General features: G+C 52.3%; 1 protein-coding gene across 5 annotated transcripts in view; it reads right to left on the bottom strand.

Moving 5' to 3' along the window:
* Positions 1-16,758, bottom strand: part of SH3PXD2A (SH3 and PX domains 2A) — a gene marked incomplete at its 5' end in the record, with an annotated part of 261,903 nt that overhangs the window by 103,019 nt on the left and 142,126 nt on the right. For all 5 annotated transcript variants that reach the window (XM_080687644.1, XM_080687640.1, XM_080687643.1 and 2 more), the window contains 2 exons: positions 4,293-4,384; positions 14,665-14,741. In XM_080687644.1, coding sequence (XP_080543770.1) covers positions 4,293-4,384; positions 14,665-14,741 — 169 coding nt within the window. The remainder of the gene's footprint in view (positions 1-4,292; positions 4,385-14,664; positions 14,742-16,758) is intronic.

Raw genomic sequence — 16,758 nt, 5'->3', positions numbered from 1 at the left:
TTCCTGGAGGAGCCTCCCCAAATTCTCAGGGCTTTCCCGGCGGCACTGCCACACCCCTCCGTCTTCCTTCTGGGTGCTGAGGCAGGGCTGGCCAAGTCCCCTCTGCCCTCCTGGACTCTGCTTTCTGCAGGGAGGACAGCCACAGCCTCGAGCCCCTTCCAAAAGACAGATGGAAGGGAGGTGGGGAGGCCTTGCAGAGGAATGCCTTTCCTTGGGTCTGACCTTGTGCCCACCCCAGGCCCCGAGCAACTGCCTGCCCTCTGCCCTGGTCTGCGTCCCTGGAAGCCTCACTCAGCGCCCTCCAAGGTAGCTCCCGGGCCACTCCAACAAGCCCCTGGCCAGACCAAACCCGGTGCTCCGCCTTAGTCGGGTACCACAGCCTCCATCCCTTTCTTGCGGGCCTGCCAGGTATCCCACGGACATGGCAGGTGGCGGGGTGTTGAGGGTGGGCCTCTGGACCAGAGGGAAGGCGGCTCTCTGGGCAGGCTGGGCAGAAACAGCTCTGATCTGGCCCTGGGCCCGTTGCCTCTCGCTCCAGGTCCCTCCGAACATTGGACCATTGTTCTAGGCCACAAGAGGGTGGCGCTGCGGCCCTGGGGCTAAAGAACAAAAACCTGTTTAGCAAGGCTCTGCTCCACCCGTGCCATTTCAAGAATTTAACCACGATCCTGGCTGGCTTCGGCGGGAAGAAATGAGCCCAGGCCTAGAGGGGGTGCAGGGAGCAGGAGAACCTTAGCCCATTCCATGAGCCCACCAGGAGCCACTGGAGCTCTTGTGCCAGTAGACAGGTAGCGGGTCAAAGCGATGCTCACCGTGTGGTGAGAGGCAGGCACACCTGCCCAGTCCTGGCCTCCGTTATCCCCTCTGCAACAGGGGGGCCGGTGATTGTGTGTCCAAACTGACCTCAGGCTCAAGCTGAGATCAGAGAGCCAACAATGGTCAGGTGACAAAAAGAGGCTGCGGCCTTGTGGCTGCGAGTAGCTGTCCCAAATAAAGATTAAAGTGAAGTGTGGGACTGGGCCAACAGACTCCTGGGGAGGCGAGTGTTCCCCGGCGAGTAGCTGTCCCAAATAAAGATGAAAGTGAAGTGTGGGACTGGGCCAACAGACTCCTGGGGAGGCGAGTGTTCCCGGTGGCGGCGGGAAGACCAGTGCAAAGGCCCTGGGGCAGGAACAAGTCCAACCCGTGTGAGAAGCAGCAAGCTTCCAGTGTGGCTGGAGCAGGGACGGTGGGAGAACAGCAGGAGGGGTCACCAGAGGGGATGGGGGAGGCAGGAGGAGGAGGCCTTGACTCTGAGTGACAGCGGTGGGGGGCAGCAGGGAGGATTATGAGCAGAGGATTGACATGACCTGATCTGTATTTTTAAATGGTCATTCCTCCCACTACTTTGAAAGGGACCACAGAGAACAAGGGCAGAAGCAGGACACCAGTCAGGAGGCCAGAATCCAGGTGAGAGGATAAGGGTTGGCGGGGGTAGCGGCAGGGGAGATGGCGGGGTGTGGACTGTTCTAAGGTGGCGCTGCAGGGTGTGCTGATGAGTTGGATGGAGAGGGGTGAAGGAGAAAGGTGAATCTAAAATAATGCCAGGCCCGGCTGGAGTGGCTCAGTGGTTGAGTGCTGACCTATGAACCAGGAGGCCATGGTTTGATTCCCGGTCAGGGCACATGCCTGGTTGCGGGCTCGATTCCCAGTTGGGGGTGTGCAGGAGGCAGCCAATCAATGATTCTCTCTCATCCTTGATGTTTCTTTTCTATCTCTCTATCCCTCTTCCTTCCTCTCTGAAATCAATAAAAATATATTTTTAAAGATAAATGAATGAAATAAAATAATGCTACTGGCCCCAACTGACCTCAGCCCTGCTCACACACAGCAGCAATACATGTCGCACAGTCCCAGTAGTTAGAGGACAGGGCCAGTTGTCTAGAAGAGCAATTGCCAGCAGCCGGGAGGTGGGCCCCACTCTCCACCGAGGAAGTCAGCGGGCAGCCTGGATCAAAGCCCAGGGCTCAGGCCTGCTGCCCACCTCCCCCACCAAGGCTGGGTGGCTGCAGGCCTTACCTTATGTGCAAGAGGGAAAGGGACATGCGCGCCCCCCCCCCCCCCCCGGCCCCCGTGAACACTCAATGCCCCTCCAGCAGCACACTTGAAAGAGGCTGGGGTAACTGCAAAACTCCAATTAAACCCACAGGCTTTGAATTTGATAAGCCACTCCACAATCGCCCCAGAGTCAAAATACACTGTTACTTGATCCCGTGTTTATGTTCAGGATGGTGGCCAGGGAAGGTGCAAGCAGGTCTGAGAGGGAGGGGGTACAGGCGCGGGGCTGACAGATATCAGCCCACCAGCCCATGGTTCACCTCCAGGGCTGGGCTCTTATGGGAGCACAATCTACAGTGGAACATGGGCCTCTCTTGGCAGGTCCTGCAGGCTGAGTGGGGCCAGGGGAGGAGAAGCCACCTAGAACGTCTGGCTGCAGCTATAACCCCACTTCAGAGCCTCAGGCCTGCTTTGAGCTGGAGCGGTGGCTGTTCTCACGCCGTATCTTGCCAGACCAATTGTGAACCAGCCCAGGTGACTGATACCACCTCAAGAAACAGGCAGGTAACCCCATTTCCATGGTGGCTTGGAGGCCCAATGCTTCACACCTGAAAAAGCCAGGCTGTGGTCTGCAGGGGTGGAGCATCCACATCCCACTCTGTTCCACAACCTTCCTCAGACAAAACTGTGAGCATCCCTATGTGCCAGTGGCACCTGCCAGGTTACCTCAGTGCACATTACTCCGTAAGCCCCCTTGACCTCTCTGAGATACGTATTATCTCATTTTAGGGGTGGAAAAACAGAAAGGCACAGAGGTTGAGCAATGGTCGGAGATCACGGAGGTGGGCGGCAGGTGCTGAGCTGGGAGCCGGGCCCTGCAAAGCCAGGCCGGCTGCCTCGCCAGTACCCAGCTGTCTCCCTGAGCCTGGTTTGCACCATTCCTCGAGGGCCTTGTGGAGACAGGCAGAAGGCTCACCTGCCATTAGTGTGCAGACTGACGGGTAAACTAGGGCCCGTTTACTCAGCTGACTGGCAGAGAGTGGGGTTTAGAGGCACAAAGCAAAGGCAGGGTCCGTTGATTTTGTGGTGATACACCTGCTACTTCACCCACCAGCCATGTCCCTCTCCCCTCCCGCGGGCACATGATCATGAGTGACTCCAATGGCAAGCCTCCCCGGAAGGAGCCTCTCTCTCCCCATGGAAGGGAGGAGAACAGGAGGTTCCGAGAGGCCGTCCCAGTTGGGGGGCAGCAGAGCCAGGTAGAGATGGAGGGACAGACACGGCTTGTCTCTAGAGCCTTCATCTGCCTGGGGAAAGTAACTGGCAGGAGAGCACAGAGGGCAGGACAGAGAGGGCACAATGAGAGGCACCAGGCCCACCTTCTGGTCCCCAAACTCCACCCCAGATCAGGAAGGCAGGAGGAGTGGAAAGACTATGAGCCTCTGTTTGACATCAGCAAATTGTGGGTTCATGTCCCAGCTCCAGCTGTGAGCCTCAGTTTCCTTATCTGAGATCGGGGGATAAGGATGTAGAACTCCTGGTGCAAACTCTCTCACGAGCCTGGCACGTAGTAGGTACAGTGAGAGCGGTGTCTCTCCCTCTGGAGTGAACACACATTTGTATTTCATTTTGTCGTCTGCCAAGCTCCTGCCCAGCCCTCATGTCCTCTGAGTTTCACTGACAATCCTCAGGGGTAGCAAGGGCAGGGATCAATCACTATCCCTCTGTACAGATGAGACAAGAGGGGCTCAGGGAGTGGTCTGCCGTGAAGTGGTGTGGCTCGCAGGCAGCAGAGGAGGGCTGTGAACGCAAGACTCTACGTTCTATGCCGGTGGTTCTCCACTAACGACTCCACATTGTGAACCAAGTCATTGCCAGATTTCTGAAGGTCTGTAGCCTTGGCTTGTTTCTTAAGCCTGTGGCAGCCAGCAAGGGAGACGGCCACTGTCAGGCCAGGTGAGCCTCTGAGCCGGACAATGCTTTTTCCTCACTCAAGGGTCCAGGCCACCTTGGGCTTGGTCTTACAGCACGAATAAGGAAAAGGGCCCCTTTTGGCTGGACTGCTGTGCAGGTGTGCAGGCTGTGCACTTTACAACCTCCCTGGGCACCACTCACAGGAAGTGCCGAATGAATGGCACCCCTGGGGCTGTGCGACACACACCCAGGTCTTCAGGATTTCTCCTCCCCATCGCCATGTGGCACCTGCCTCTCCCACACCTGCCAGACACACAGGAGCCGCTGGAGCTGCCACTTACTCTTTTGGAGGGTTGACATCTTCTGGTCGGGCCTCAAAGAACTGAAAGACTTCATCACACTGTGAAATGTGGGGAGGCAGCCGGACAAGCGCCTGTGGGAAGATGGGAGAAAGGGCATTAGGCCTGATGAAACTGGGACCAGGAAAACCAAAAGCAGGGTCAATGTGGGCCAACAGTGACGGGGGGGGGGGGGGGGGGGGGCTCAAAAACTGTGCTGAGGAAGCTAGTTAACTAGCCACCCACCATCCTACCAGACAACTAGACAACAGATTAACCCATCAGTCAATTAATAAAACAACTCTCCATCTGTCCATCCACCCCATCAACTAACCATCCAGCCAATTAATCACTAACCAACCAGCCAAGTAATAAAAATAATGAAAAATACAGTCAACCAATCAAACAATCATCTAGCCAACAATTCAACCAACCAAACACTGACCATTCAACTAGCCAATCAAAGCAACTAAACAATCAGCCAATCAAAAGGAAACGATGACCATTGGACCCTAGGTCTCAGGGCCCTCGGGAACTACTCATTCTGCATGAACCCTGAAAGAATTCCCATGTGCCCCCAGAGTAAGTCCAAGATCTCTAGCCTGACAATCCAAGGTTTTATCCCACCAGCCTTGTCTTTCACTAGCCACAGTCCAGCTTCGCCAGATGCCCACCGTCCCTAAACACTGATTGTGCAATTAACCATTTAACAAGTTGATAATTCTACCAAGGACAACAGGGTGCTACCATGGAGTTTGAAAGGGAGAGAGGTTTTAGAAAGACTCCTTGAAGCTGAGTTCTGAAGGATGGGTAGGAATTAATTGGCCCAGGTAGGCAGGAGATCAAGCATGGAGGGTCCAGGAGCTGAATGAGGTCAGAGCACTGAGCAAGGGAGAGGAGGCCAGAGCCTGACATAGCAGGGTCTTATTCAGCTAAGTTGAGGATGCCTGGAGGAGCAGGATAAGCTGAAGGGTGTAGAAAGGCTTCTTAGAGGAGCGGGCATGAGCTAGGCTAGAAGGGTTGGACAGGCAGAGAGGAGGGAGAAAACTGTCCAGAGAGGGCTGTGGGCCAGCTGTGAGCTCACTGTCCAGGAAAGACTGAGAGCCTGCTGCGGGAAAGTGAGAGATCACGGTCAGCTGATAGTCAGAGTTCCTGCTACACACCAGCGTGGACTCCACACCTTGCAGCCTGGGGAACGGGGACCCCTGATGACCATGGAGGGGTGGGGCCAGGTGAAGCCCTGCTTGTGGGCCCCTTAATCCAGTATGGAGAGAAAACACTGGAATGATCCTTTGGTCTAAACAGACAGGAGCGGTCACTGCCAAAGCAGGGCTGAGAGACAGGACCAAGGAACTCTGGGCCGGAGCCAGGAGAGGAAGAGGAAACCCCAGGACGGCAGGAGTGAGGAACTGCTGATAAAGGGGCTCCAGGTCACTGGTCAGTTGGACAAGACCCTTTCATAAACCTGTGCCTCCCAGCCACCTCCACCAGTACCCGATCCAGCGGCTCCCCTGTGCCAAGCATGCTGAGACCCCCAGTGTAGTCACTGGGAACCCTCCTGATGAGGTCATGAGGGCAGATCTCATCTGCATGTTACAGATTTGGGGACAGAGGCTCAGGGAGGCCAGGTGGCCTGCCCACAGGCCCCATCAAGGGTGGGAAAGACCTCGCTAGAAGGAAAGCTCCATGCGGGCCGGGACTTTAGTCGGGCCTGTTGACTGTGTCTCCAGATCCTAGAAGAGTGCCTGACCCAGGAAGTATTTGTTTGAATGAATGAAGTCATCCTATATAATAAAAGGCCAATATGCAAATTGTCCCCTTGACCAGGAGTTCGACCAGGGGGTGGAGCCGGCTGGCCAACCACCTGCGGCCCCTCCCCCCAGCTGGCCCAGCCCAATTGGCCCAATCGGGGCAGGTCGGCCAGACCCCACCCGTGCACGAATTCATACACCGGGCCTCTAGTGAAAGAATAAATAAGGGTTCTGATGTGCAGAAGTCCAGATAAGTGGGACATGATAATGGGGCATAAAAGCACATGTGGTCTTAGGTTGCATCAACAGAATGATTGTGTTGAGGAAGAGGGAAGTGATAGTTTAATCCTTCTCTGAGCTGATCAGGTAACAATCCAAGTGTGGCATTGAGCACGAGGCATCCTACCACAATGGCCCCTCTCAATGCCAAACCCACACTTGGGCAAGATGAGACAAGGTCCTATACCAAAACATATAAGGCAACGCTATGCAACTCGCAGCTGTTCCTTCTAGAGCCCGTGGCTTTCCATGGGTCTCTAACAGATCACATCCACATGAACAGCCAGGAAACAGAAAGGAAGGGAATTTAACATTTACTAAGTAACTACCATGTGTCAGGCACTGTCCTAGGCCCCCTGACTCTCCAATGATCTGACAAAGAATGGAGGTTTTTCCATGTGTGCCTGACACGGGCTGTGGCCTGGTATAGGGATGAGCCAGACACAGCCCCTGCACCCACAACAGCACACCTGATGATGTGTTGCCCGTTTTGTCCCCATTGTCTCTGTTTACCCTGGGGATACTGTGCTCAGAAGGTAGGATGGGTGGAAGTTGCCCCCACAGAGTTCAAGTTTTCATTTAACACACGTGGTATGTGCTGTTTTCTTCTCCAGGAAGGATAGAAGGAAAAGGGAAAGAAAGACTGAGGAAGAAGAGAGGAAAAGAGACAGAGAGGCCTGGCCGATGTGGCTCAGTGGTTGAGCATCAACCTATGAACCAGGAGGTCTAGTTTGATTCCCAGTCAGGGCATGCCTGGGTTGTGGGCTCGATCCCCAGTAGGGGGCATGCAGGAGGCAGCCAATCAATGATGCTCTCTCATCATTGATGTTTTCCCCTCTCTCTCTTTCCCTCTCCCTTCCTCTATGAAATCAATAAAAATACATTTTTTAAAAAAAGAGAGAGACAGAGAGAGGGTGGGGGAAAGAAGAGAGAGATGGAGACAGAGAGACGGGGACATGGGGAGAAGTGGGAAGCAGGCATGTGCAGACCCAGTGCTCCTAGCAGGAGGCAGGAGGGGTCAGAAGGAAACACTGATGGCTTGGGATGGGTAGGAGGCAGGAGGAGCCCATTACAGGGACCTGGGCTCTGTGTGCGCAGAGTCACTGCCAGGGTCACCTCCCTGACAGGGACAGAGAGGGGATGCAGGGCAGGTTTCCAGTGGCCAAGCGCTAGCACCCTCCCAGCTCGCGCACTGCCACCCGCCAGGCGCAGAGCCCGCCAGGCTGCAGCTCGCCCAGCACCAGTGGTGAACACAGGGGCTCTTCATGCCGACAGAGACCGGCATTCTGGGGGCAGAGGCCGCGTGGGCCGCGAGGGCCTCAGACAAAGGGGCCTTTTGGTGGAACCGCTGAAGACATCTTTATTTAATAGGGAGCCCCGAGGGGAGCGCATTGAGAGTTCGTCCTGATTTCAGGCTGACAAGAGGCTCTCAGCTCAGAGCAGCTTCCATCAGAGCAGCCGCCAAGCCCATCTCTGGCCAAAATCATTTGGCAGGAGAGCCGGTGCTGAGCAGTCAGTCCTGGAGGCCTGGGCTGGGGATGGCTGCCAGAGCCGGGAACCCCCACACCCAGCCGTCCTGAGAGGAGCAGGTAGGGCCAATATATGGGAACTTCTGGGGCACCACCCCTGGCTCAGGCCTAAAGTTCTGCCATTGCACATTCAAGATGCATGCCAGGGGGTGGTGAAGTTGGGGCCTCAGGGCCAGGCAGACGTGGGTTTGAGTTCTGGCTGTGCCATTTGCCAGGATGCTGTGTGATGCTGAATATATTATTTGCCGTCTCTGAGCTCAGTGCAGTGGGTTTGGTATGGCCCCTACCTGTTCGAAGGTTAAGTGAGATCATAAATATGAGGAGCCTAGCACAGTGCCTGGCATCAAGCACATGCTCAGTGAATGTTAGCTATTGCACTATTGTCTTCGTTGCCATTATTCTGATGGTGAAAGCAATGATGCATACTAGAAAGAACACTGGAAGGGGAGTCTGGAGACCTCAATTCGAGCTCCAATTCTGCCTTTATATACTTGCTGCCTGACCTTGGGCAGCTCGCCTCAACTCTCCGGTTGTCGTTTCTTTTAGGATAAAACAGACCAGCTCTGGAATCTCAAACTGTATCTCATGGAACACCTGTCTGACGAGATAACATGAGTTCTGTGGGCACATGTGAAAGGATGTTTTGTAGATCCCCATCTTGGTCTTGGAAATCACCATATTCATTATCATAGCAAAGGCTCTGAGAAGTCCTGCAGGAAAGGAACCCGTAGAGCTTCATTAGGCCAGCATTTATTAGTCATTATGACATCCTGGGGACTGCCTCATTTAATCATCACCTTAAATCCGAGATAGGTATGAACATGATTCCAAGTCCACATTAGGATAATCTAAAGCACAGAGAGGTTAAGTGATTTCCCAGGGCCACAAAGCTACTAAGCAGGAAGGCTTGAAATGGGGCCGTCTAGTGCAGAGCCTACGCTCTGTCTGATCTACTTCTCTCTACCGCCTCCACCATTACCCACAGGTCTCTCTGACTGCAGAGCTGGTTTTCCAAATGATTCCTACCGACAACCCAGGGAACACAGCTGGGGCAATTCCCGACTGGAGACATTCTGAAGTTTCTTCCAGCTCTAACAGCCAGCGGCTCCAGGACTGTAAACAGCACCACTATCAGTGACTTCAGCGTCAGATCTATCAATCAATCTCACTGAGCCTTTCTAACAGAGCTTTGACTCAGGTGAGGTTGGAGGGTCAGAAGGCCCCCAGGAGGGAGAAGGGCTGGAATGACCTCAGAGCCCTCAGCATCCAGGGAGGGGCCACTGTCCCGTGGGGCTGCGTAGAGCATGCAGGATGTCAGCTGAGCTAACATCAGTCCCTATCCAACCTTAGCATCCTGTGGTCCAGGGGGTGGGCAAGCTGGCCGACAGCAGATCTGGAGAAACAGGATGAGGGGAGGGGCTGAGGCAGTGGCACCTAGGCACTCAAGAGCCATCCAGGTTTGCCCACCAGCCAGTTCTTCCAGGGCCTCCCTCCCCCAGACCTCACCTGCCCTGAAGTCTCCAGCTCCTGGCCCCGGAGACCATTTCCTGGGAGCCAGTGGCATGGGCCACCACTCGGCAACATGTCACCATTCCGGATGGTGCAGATTCAGATAAGGGAGAGGGTGGCCGCGCTGCATGTCTCTGAGACCCCCTCCCAGGGACGCGGGCCGGAGCCTGGTCTTCGCAAGCGGAGCAGCGTGGGAGGGGACCCTGCCAGGCTGTGTTCAGACCCTCTGCTCCGAAATGAACCCCCTCCATGAAGCCCACTGCCTGGGTAACGCTTGTCTCAGGACAAAAAGCGAAGTTCTGCATTTAACAAAACAAGGTGTGTGCCCTGCTCTTTCCCCGGGATCAGACATTTTCCTCTTTTTATCAGCATCACTTTAATTTCTAATCCATGGACATCTCTAGGTAAAAGCCCAGTGACCCTGGGTGGGGTGGGGGTGTGTCACGGGGGTTGGAGTTCTGCCCATTTGGCCCCCACTCTTGCCCCCATCCCCACTCCTGGGGCTCCTCTATCCTGCCCCAACTGTTCCTTCTACATCACCGTCTAGGAAGCTGGGTGCTCACAGAATTTCTGTAAATCAGAGTATCTCAAACACAGGAGTTCTCTTTTTAAAGGATTTAGGCAGCAAATCCTTTGAAACGGAAATAGTGTCTAATTTGCGGCTGCAGTTTAAGCCGTTTCACAAGGGATCCTAGTACATCGGGCCTTGGGGACATGTCACCCTCTTCCGAGGTTTCCTATGCTTGTACTGATCTTTGCATCTTGTCATCAGATACTGGCTGGACGCCCACGTGGGGCCAGGCTTCTTGCTGGTTAGTGAAGACACAAGGAAACAGAGGGGGCCTTCCAGGAGCTCCTGGCCTGGAGAAGATGGACACATGGATGTTACCCTCCTACTGGGAATAATGTGTGATGTGGAGGCATGCACAGGGCTTTGTGGGGAATGAGAGAGAAGGGGTCAGCTTTCCCCGGGGCGTCGGGAGGCTTCTGGGAGGGACCCTGTGGACGCTGAATACTTCCCCAGGCGAGGGGCTAGCACAGGCCAAGGGGCAGGAGCCTCAGGGGGTCTGGCTAGTTGGGAATGGCCAAACTTCCGGCAGACTGGACGGTGGAGTTCGGAGGAGAGAGGTGAGAGCTTCGGCCTGAGCAGCACTTGGAAGCACCCCACAGAGGGCCTGGCTGAGCCACTCAGCGGTTCTTATGGGCAATGGGGCTCCTCTGAGGGCCTTTCAGGAGAAAGGGACAGGCTGGAAACTCCTCTGCCCGGGGCTATCTGGACCAGTGCAGATGGGGAGATTCTACCAACTAGGTCCCCCAGAAGCAGACCACTGGGGAAGCATGGACGAATCAGTCTTGCCTCTCTGCCTCAGTCTCCGCCCTGAGCGATGAAGTTACTCTCCCATCTAGGACTGAGCATGCAAGGAGCTTTGGTGCCTCTTAAAGGACTCTTTCGGTTGTAACATGAACCTTTCTCTTTATTTTTTAAAAAAGTTGTTTTTATTGATTTCAGAGAGGAAAGGAGAGGGAGAGAGAGATAGAAACATCAACGACGAGAGAGAATCATTCATCGGCTGCCTCCTGCACGCCCAACACATGGGATTGAGCCAGCAACCCGGGCATGTGCCCTGACCTCCTAGTTCATAGGTTGACACTCCACCACTGAGCCACGCAGGCTGGGTCCTTTCTCGTTATTAATGAGAACCAATGATGGGCCATGGTGGCACATTCCCACGGTGGGAGGGAGAATACCTGGGACTAAGAACCACCATAAGTCATAGCCTCTGCTTTCATATCTGGGAAATGGGGATAAAAATGAATGAGCCCGTGAGAGTCAGAGGGTCTTGTTGGGTTTGGAGTCCCTCCCCCAGCCTAACTATAGCCAACCCCTCATTTCTCCCACAAAGAAAGCCATCGATCCTGAGGCAAGTCTATCGCTGACAGCAGAATAGAAGCAAGCTCCGCTTTTTAGACAGCAAAAATGTTTGTCACACCCACCAGGAAATAGAGACTTGTATAAATGTCATTAACATGGCAAAGGGGGAGCTGATCATTCTCAAACACTCTCACCCCTCCACTCCCCCACCCCCGGGATATTTATATTATCCCCTAGACAAATACTGTAAACATGTATGTCACAGGCAGGAACAGGGTAAATGGAGTCACTTACAAAATTGTTAGTCCGAGCCCCTAAAGTATAGCTCAAGCTTATTAATGAGATGAACGTTTTCAACTTGTTGAGGCCACGGAACCATTAAATATTAACCGCATAACCATGTTGCCTATTAAATTAATTTATGGAGTCAAAGAAATGCCTTTGGAACCCCTCTTGATAGACACCTGGCCCTCAAGTGCCACATAAAACAATTACTGGCTGGCGCTCGCTAAATTTTCCGTGACGCTCATCCAATCTGCTCCATATATGTTTGAAATTAACAGAGATGTGGGCTGTGAAATCCCCATTAGGCAGGGGGACTGCCTGAAGTCTGGGGAGGTCCACCGCATGGTCAGACTTTCCACATCTGAGTCCTGGCAGAGGAGCTGGCTGCTCTGCGCCCAGAGCCAGCTTCACAATTTGGGCGTGTTTGAATCCCCAGCAAATCCCAGACTGGGAGTGCACGTTGTCTAGCAGGTCAAGGAAGAAGGTGTTGGCCAGCCAAGCAGAGCTGCATCTGCAGGGTACTGCAGATAACCCTGTCCCGCCCCCTCCGAAATTCTAAGCAGTGTGTCCAAGGACAAGCATAGACGAGGGAAGGGCCGGCCATGGAATGGACTACACATGGCATTGACAGTGGACTTTGCTGTGGGGAGCAGTGACGTTGAGTGAAGTGTTGGATCCTGAGTGGCCATAGATTGGGCCATTGGGTGGCAGAGCTGTGAAATGCAACCCTGAGTGGCAGTGACCATGGATGGCTACTGCCCTATTCCTGATGACCATTCCAAGGTCATTCTAAGGTCCCAGACAATCAGACCACAGATCCCAGCTTTCTAATTCAGCAGAATTAAAGGTCACTTCTGCACTGCCCTGCCCCCCATCATTCTCAGAGTAAATTACAGCCTGTGAAATGTCTGGCTGCTTGGTGAACCCATGACATTGCCCCTCATTGCCTGGCTCTGAGCCATTCTTGTCTGAGCTAATCAGGTTAGGAGACTCCTCCTCTTGCAGACCCCACTTAAATGGCTCCCTCAGCCACCAGCAGCACTCCTGGGACCCCAGAGTCCCCCTGCCTCTCATCCTGATTCAGGAGTCCTGTCCAAAGCCTGATCCCAGGGGATAAGACATTAGGGGTCACCCCCTCCAGATGATCTAGGAGGGGGCATTTTCACAGAGACCACCGAGGCTGCCGCGAGCCGTGAATCCCAGCTGGAAGATGCGTCCTCCTGCCCTTTGCCCTCTCCTCCATTAGCTTTGCCCATTTATTTAACTTCTTGGGAAGGAATGAAGAGAAATAAAAGCTCAGGCTGCAGCCATCAATTTAACTGGAAATGGCAAATGCTCTTTAAAGAGAAAAAGGAATTCAAGCATGCCTTGTTTTATTGTGCTTCGCTTTCTCACACTGCAGAGATGTTGCCTTTTTTACAAATTGAAGGCAAGACCTTCCACCAGCAAAAAGATTATGACACTTGCTTTACTGCGGTGGTCTGGAACCGAACCCACAGCCTCTCCTAGGTCGGCTGGATTGATCTGAGGAAAAGGAGCTTCTGGTTTAAGGGGATAATTCATCATTCGGGCATCCTTTCAGGTTAAGAAAGAAAATGTGACCGGTACGATCTCCACAGTCACGAAATTCAGACTCAGCTTAACACAGAGTCTGTGGGAGTGCTTGCCGGCCCAGTCAATTTAGCAACATGATTCTTATTTGAGCATTTTTATTGCCAAACAGTGATTGAGAAATATCAAACATTAGCGCAAAAAAACCAATATATATTTTTATTGATTTCAGAGAGGAAGGGAGAGGGAGGGAGGGAGGGTGGGAGAGAGAGAAATATCAATGATGAAAGAGAATCATTGATCAGCTGCCTCCAGCACACCCCAAACTGGGGATCGAACCTGCAACCTGGGCATGTGCCCTGACCAGGAATCGAACTGTGATTTCCTGGTTCATAGGACCACTGAGCCACACTGGCCAGGCAAAAAGGAATCTTATGGTCACAACTCTGTGTAGGGACAGAGTATTTCAGTATGACAAACAGTGAGATATACCTTCCCTTACTCAACCCCTTTCATGAACCCTGTGAAAGAGTTGTTTCTATCCCCCTTTTACAGATGAGGAAACGAGGAAACGGGGGCTCAGAGAAGCAAAGTAACTCTCCCAAAGTCACAGAGCTAGTAGGTGGGGCACTGGGGTCTGATGCCAGCTCTAATACTAGCACTCATAACAAAGCGTTATCCCACTTGCCTCTCCTCAGATTCCACAGTAGGTTTAGTTTAAGAAATTCCATCTCCATGAAAGCCAGTGGTAACCAGCGTTCACGTTCAACTTTCTGTCACGGAATAATAACAAAAAGGTAGCATCTACTGAATGCTTCCTCTGTACCAGACACTATGCGCTGTTGTTGCTCAAATGTGTCAGTTCATTTCCTCCCCAGAACTACCTTCTGCAGAGGCACTATTCTCCCTACGGTACAGGGGTGGAAAATGAGGCTCCGGGAAGTTAAGTAACTTGCCCAAGTTCTCGAAGCTAGTGAGGAGTTCAGCCCGCCCAGAGACCTCACTCTCCCTGCAGGGGCCTCGGCTCTAATCCAAGCAGAAAGGCAACAGGCTCTGCATCTGGACATCGCTGTCACGCTCCCGTCAGCGCTCTGGCATGGGCTCTCCTAGTGCATGTGCGTACACATGCTGTGTGTGTGTGTGTGTGTGTGTGTGTGTGTGTGTGAGCATGTGCACACTTGTACCTATGAAGATGTGTCCATGAACTCTGTAACTATCAAGACTTCTGTGAATAAACAAATATACATTTTGAATGCTCTTGAACCCAGAACCGATTCCAACAATGTCCCACAGGAACTCAAAGCAACAGTTCTATGTCCAGCAGAACGTCACATACAGAATCCCTTCCGCAGGGGATTCGCTGAGCTCCCAAGCCCTTGGAAGTGATTTAAAATGGCGTTTTGTAAACACGGACATGTCCTAAAAGGAGTAGAGGCTCAGCTGTGAGCCTGAGGCCCTCAGAGGGTGGCCCAGTCATGGGGTGGCCCCTCCCTAAGGGACACCCATACCCACCCCTCTGGCCAGGAAGCACCAGGCCCCAGGATGTATCTTCACAGATGGACAGAAGGGGCGGTCCCCAAACCCCCAGACAGCCTTACCCGGCAGTACTCATCGATGGGCTTCAGCCTCCTCACAGCGACGTCCCGGATGTGGCTTCTCCGGAAGAGGATTTTGCCTGGAAGAGAAATGCTTGTGAGCCAGGTGATTCCAGGTAAAGCTGCCACAGGGACCTGGGACCCTCTCCTCTCAGTCCCCTCTCCCTTGGCTTCTCAGCATCAAGGCAACAAGGGAGTAGTCACCTCTTTCAGGGGGCAGGAGGCACCCAAGGCTGAGAGCCCAGGACCTCTCAGGCAGGCGAGGAGCCCTGGAGGCTGCCATCTGGCCCAGGTCACCGTGTCTGGGTCTAATGGCAGGATCAATGCCTAGACGTGGGCACAGCTCCCAAGTGACCTCGCAAATAAATACAAAGAATGGCCCCACCCAATGCTGTGTTTTGTTTTCTGGCCCATCCCTCCTTGAGAAATCGGCATTAGTTCCTGCCAGCCGGGCAGGAATTCCTATTCTTAGTTTAAGTGGGTGGCTATTTCCAGGGCGGGCACAGGCCAATGCCGAGGGGGCCTGGCTGCCCTGGCCTGACTGTTCCCCAACTTCTCTGACACATAGCCTCCAGCCGTCCGGACCACTGCATGGCTGTGCTGATATACCCTTTTACAGGCATGGGCAAGACTCACAGGAAATGCCAACCCCTCAAACCTTCCCAGCAGGCTCCCCTGAACTAGCAGAATGCAATGATAACAAATAGGTCAATGCACAGTCCTTCACAATAATTAAATTTGGAATATGAACTCTTTGGCCTGATATTCAAGGCCCAAAGACAATCACAGCTGACATTTCTATGCCCAAAGACCATCAATATCTAGGGCCAATGCCCCCTCTTTAGAGGCCTTCCTTGATTGGCCAAGCTGGGAGTAATCTCCATCTTTCCAGAGCATCCACGCACTTTGTCCATTCCTAAGGCATTCGTGCATTCTGCTGTGTGTTACAGCTATTTGTGAGTCTCCTGCCATCAGGGGCCTGTCTCATCTGAGCTGGTACACTGTGAAGTGCTCATGTCATATCTACTAGGTGTACCGGTTAATGATGCAGATTTTTTTCAAGAGATGGGGTTACACATATGTTGATATACATGCGATTTGATATGTATGCTATTTTGTTGTATTGACAACAAGCTTCAAAACTTCATATGTCAAATTTTCCGAAGGTGTTAACATCATAGATATTTTTAGGCTTAAAAATGTCGAATTTCGTGCCAAAAAAGTTGCAGGAAGTTTTAATTCATTATTTTGAAGAGAAGTACTAGCAATGGACGTTACTTTGAATAAAGCACTTTTGATGTTTCTCTTGAAATTATTGTGTTTTCTTTGATCACAAAATCCGCATTATTAACCGGTTAATGATTAATCCGCAAATTTAACTGGTATCCGCAAAATTAACTGGTTAACGATCAATCCTCATCCAATAATGCTTGTAATTGTTGGTCTTCAAACTTTTTCGGTTGACCTGGACATTCTTAGTCTTTCATATCGAAATCATCACTTTTAAAGCGCTTAAACCAGTGTTCACAAGTATCTTGAGATGGAGAATGTTCACCATAAACTTCCCGAAGTATATAATAACTTTCAGCAGCACTTTTCTTCAAAATAAAGTAATGAATTAAAACTTCCCACAAATGCTCTTTTTTTGGCACAAAAATCGATATTTTTAAGCTTAAAAACATCTATGATGTTAACAACTTCAGAAAATTTGACATATAAAGTTTTGAAGCTTGTTGTCAATACAACAAAAGAGCATACATATCAAATCGCGTATATATCAACATATGTGTAACCCCATCTATTGAAAATAATCCGCATTATTAACTGGTATACCTAGTATACCAGGCATCTGTTGTCTAAATCGACCCTATTTCCCCCCTGGAGAGCTTCCCTCCTCCATTCCTAGTCCTTATGGTTCAGATGAGGCACCCCACACCCCCTGGCAACAAAGGTGGGCATGTGACCCTGCCTACAAAACCAGAGTCACAGTGACTAGCTCAGAGGTAGGCAGGGAACCTGGCCAATGAGGATCAGCCCTGAGACTTCTGCTGGTGTCTTCTTTCTCCCAAAGTTGCTAAGCTGGTAGGACAAAAATCT

Source organism: Plecotus auritus (genome assembly GCF_963455305.1).
Source record: "Plecotus auritus genome assembly, chromosome: 9".
Taxonomy (NCBI): Eukaryota; Metazoa; Chordata; class Mammalia; order Chiroptera; family Vespertilionidae; genus Plecotus; species Plecotus auritus.
Note: the sequence above shows the minus strand (reverse complement) of the source record. Positions and strands in the feature narration are given on the sequence as shown.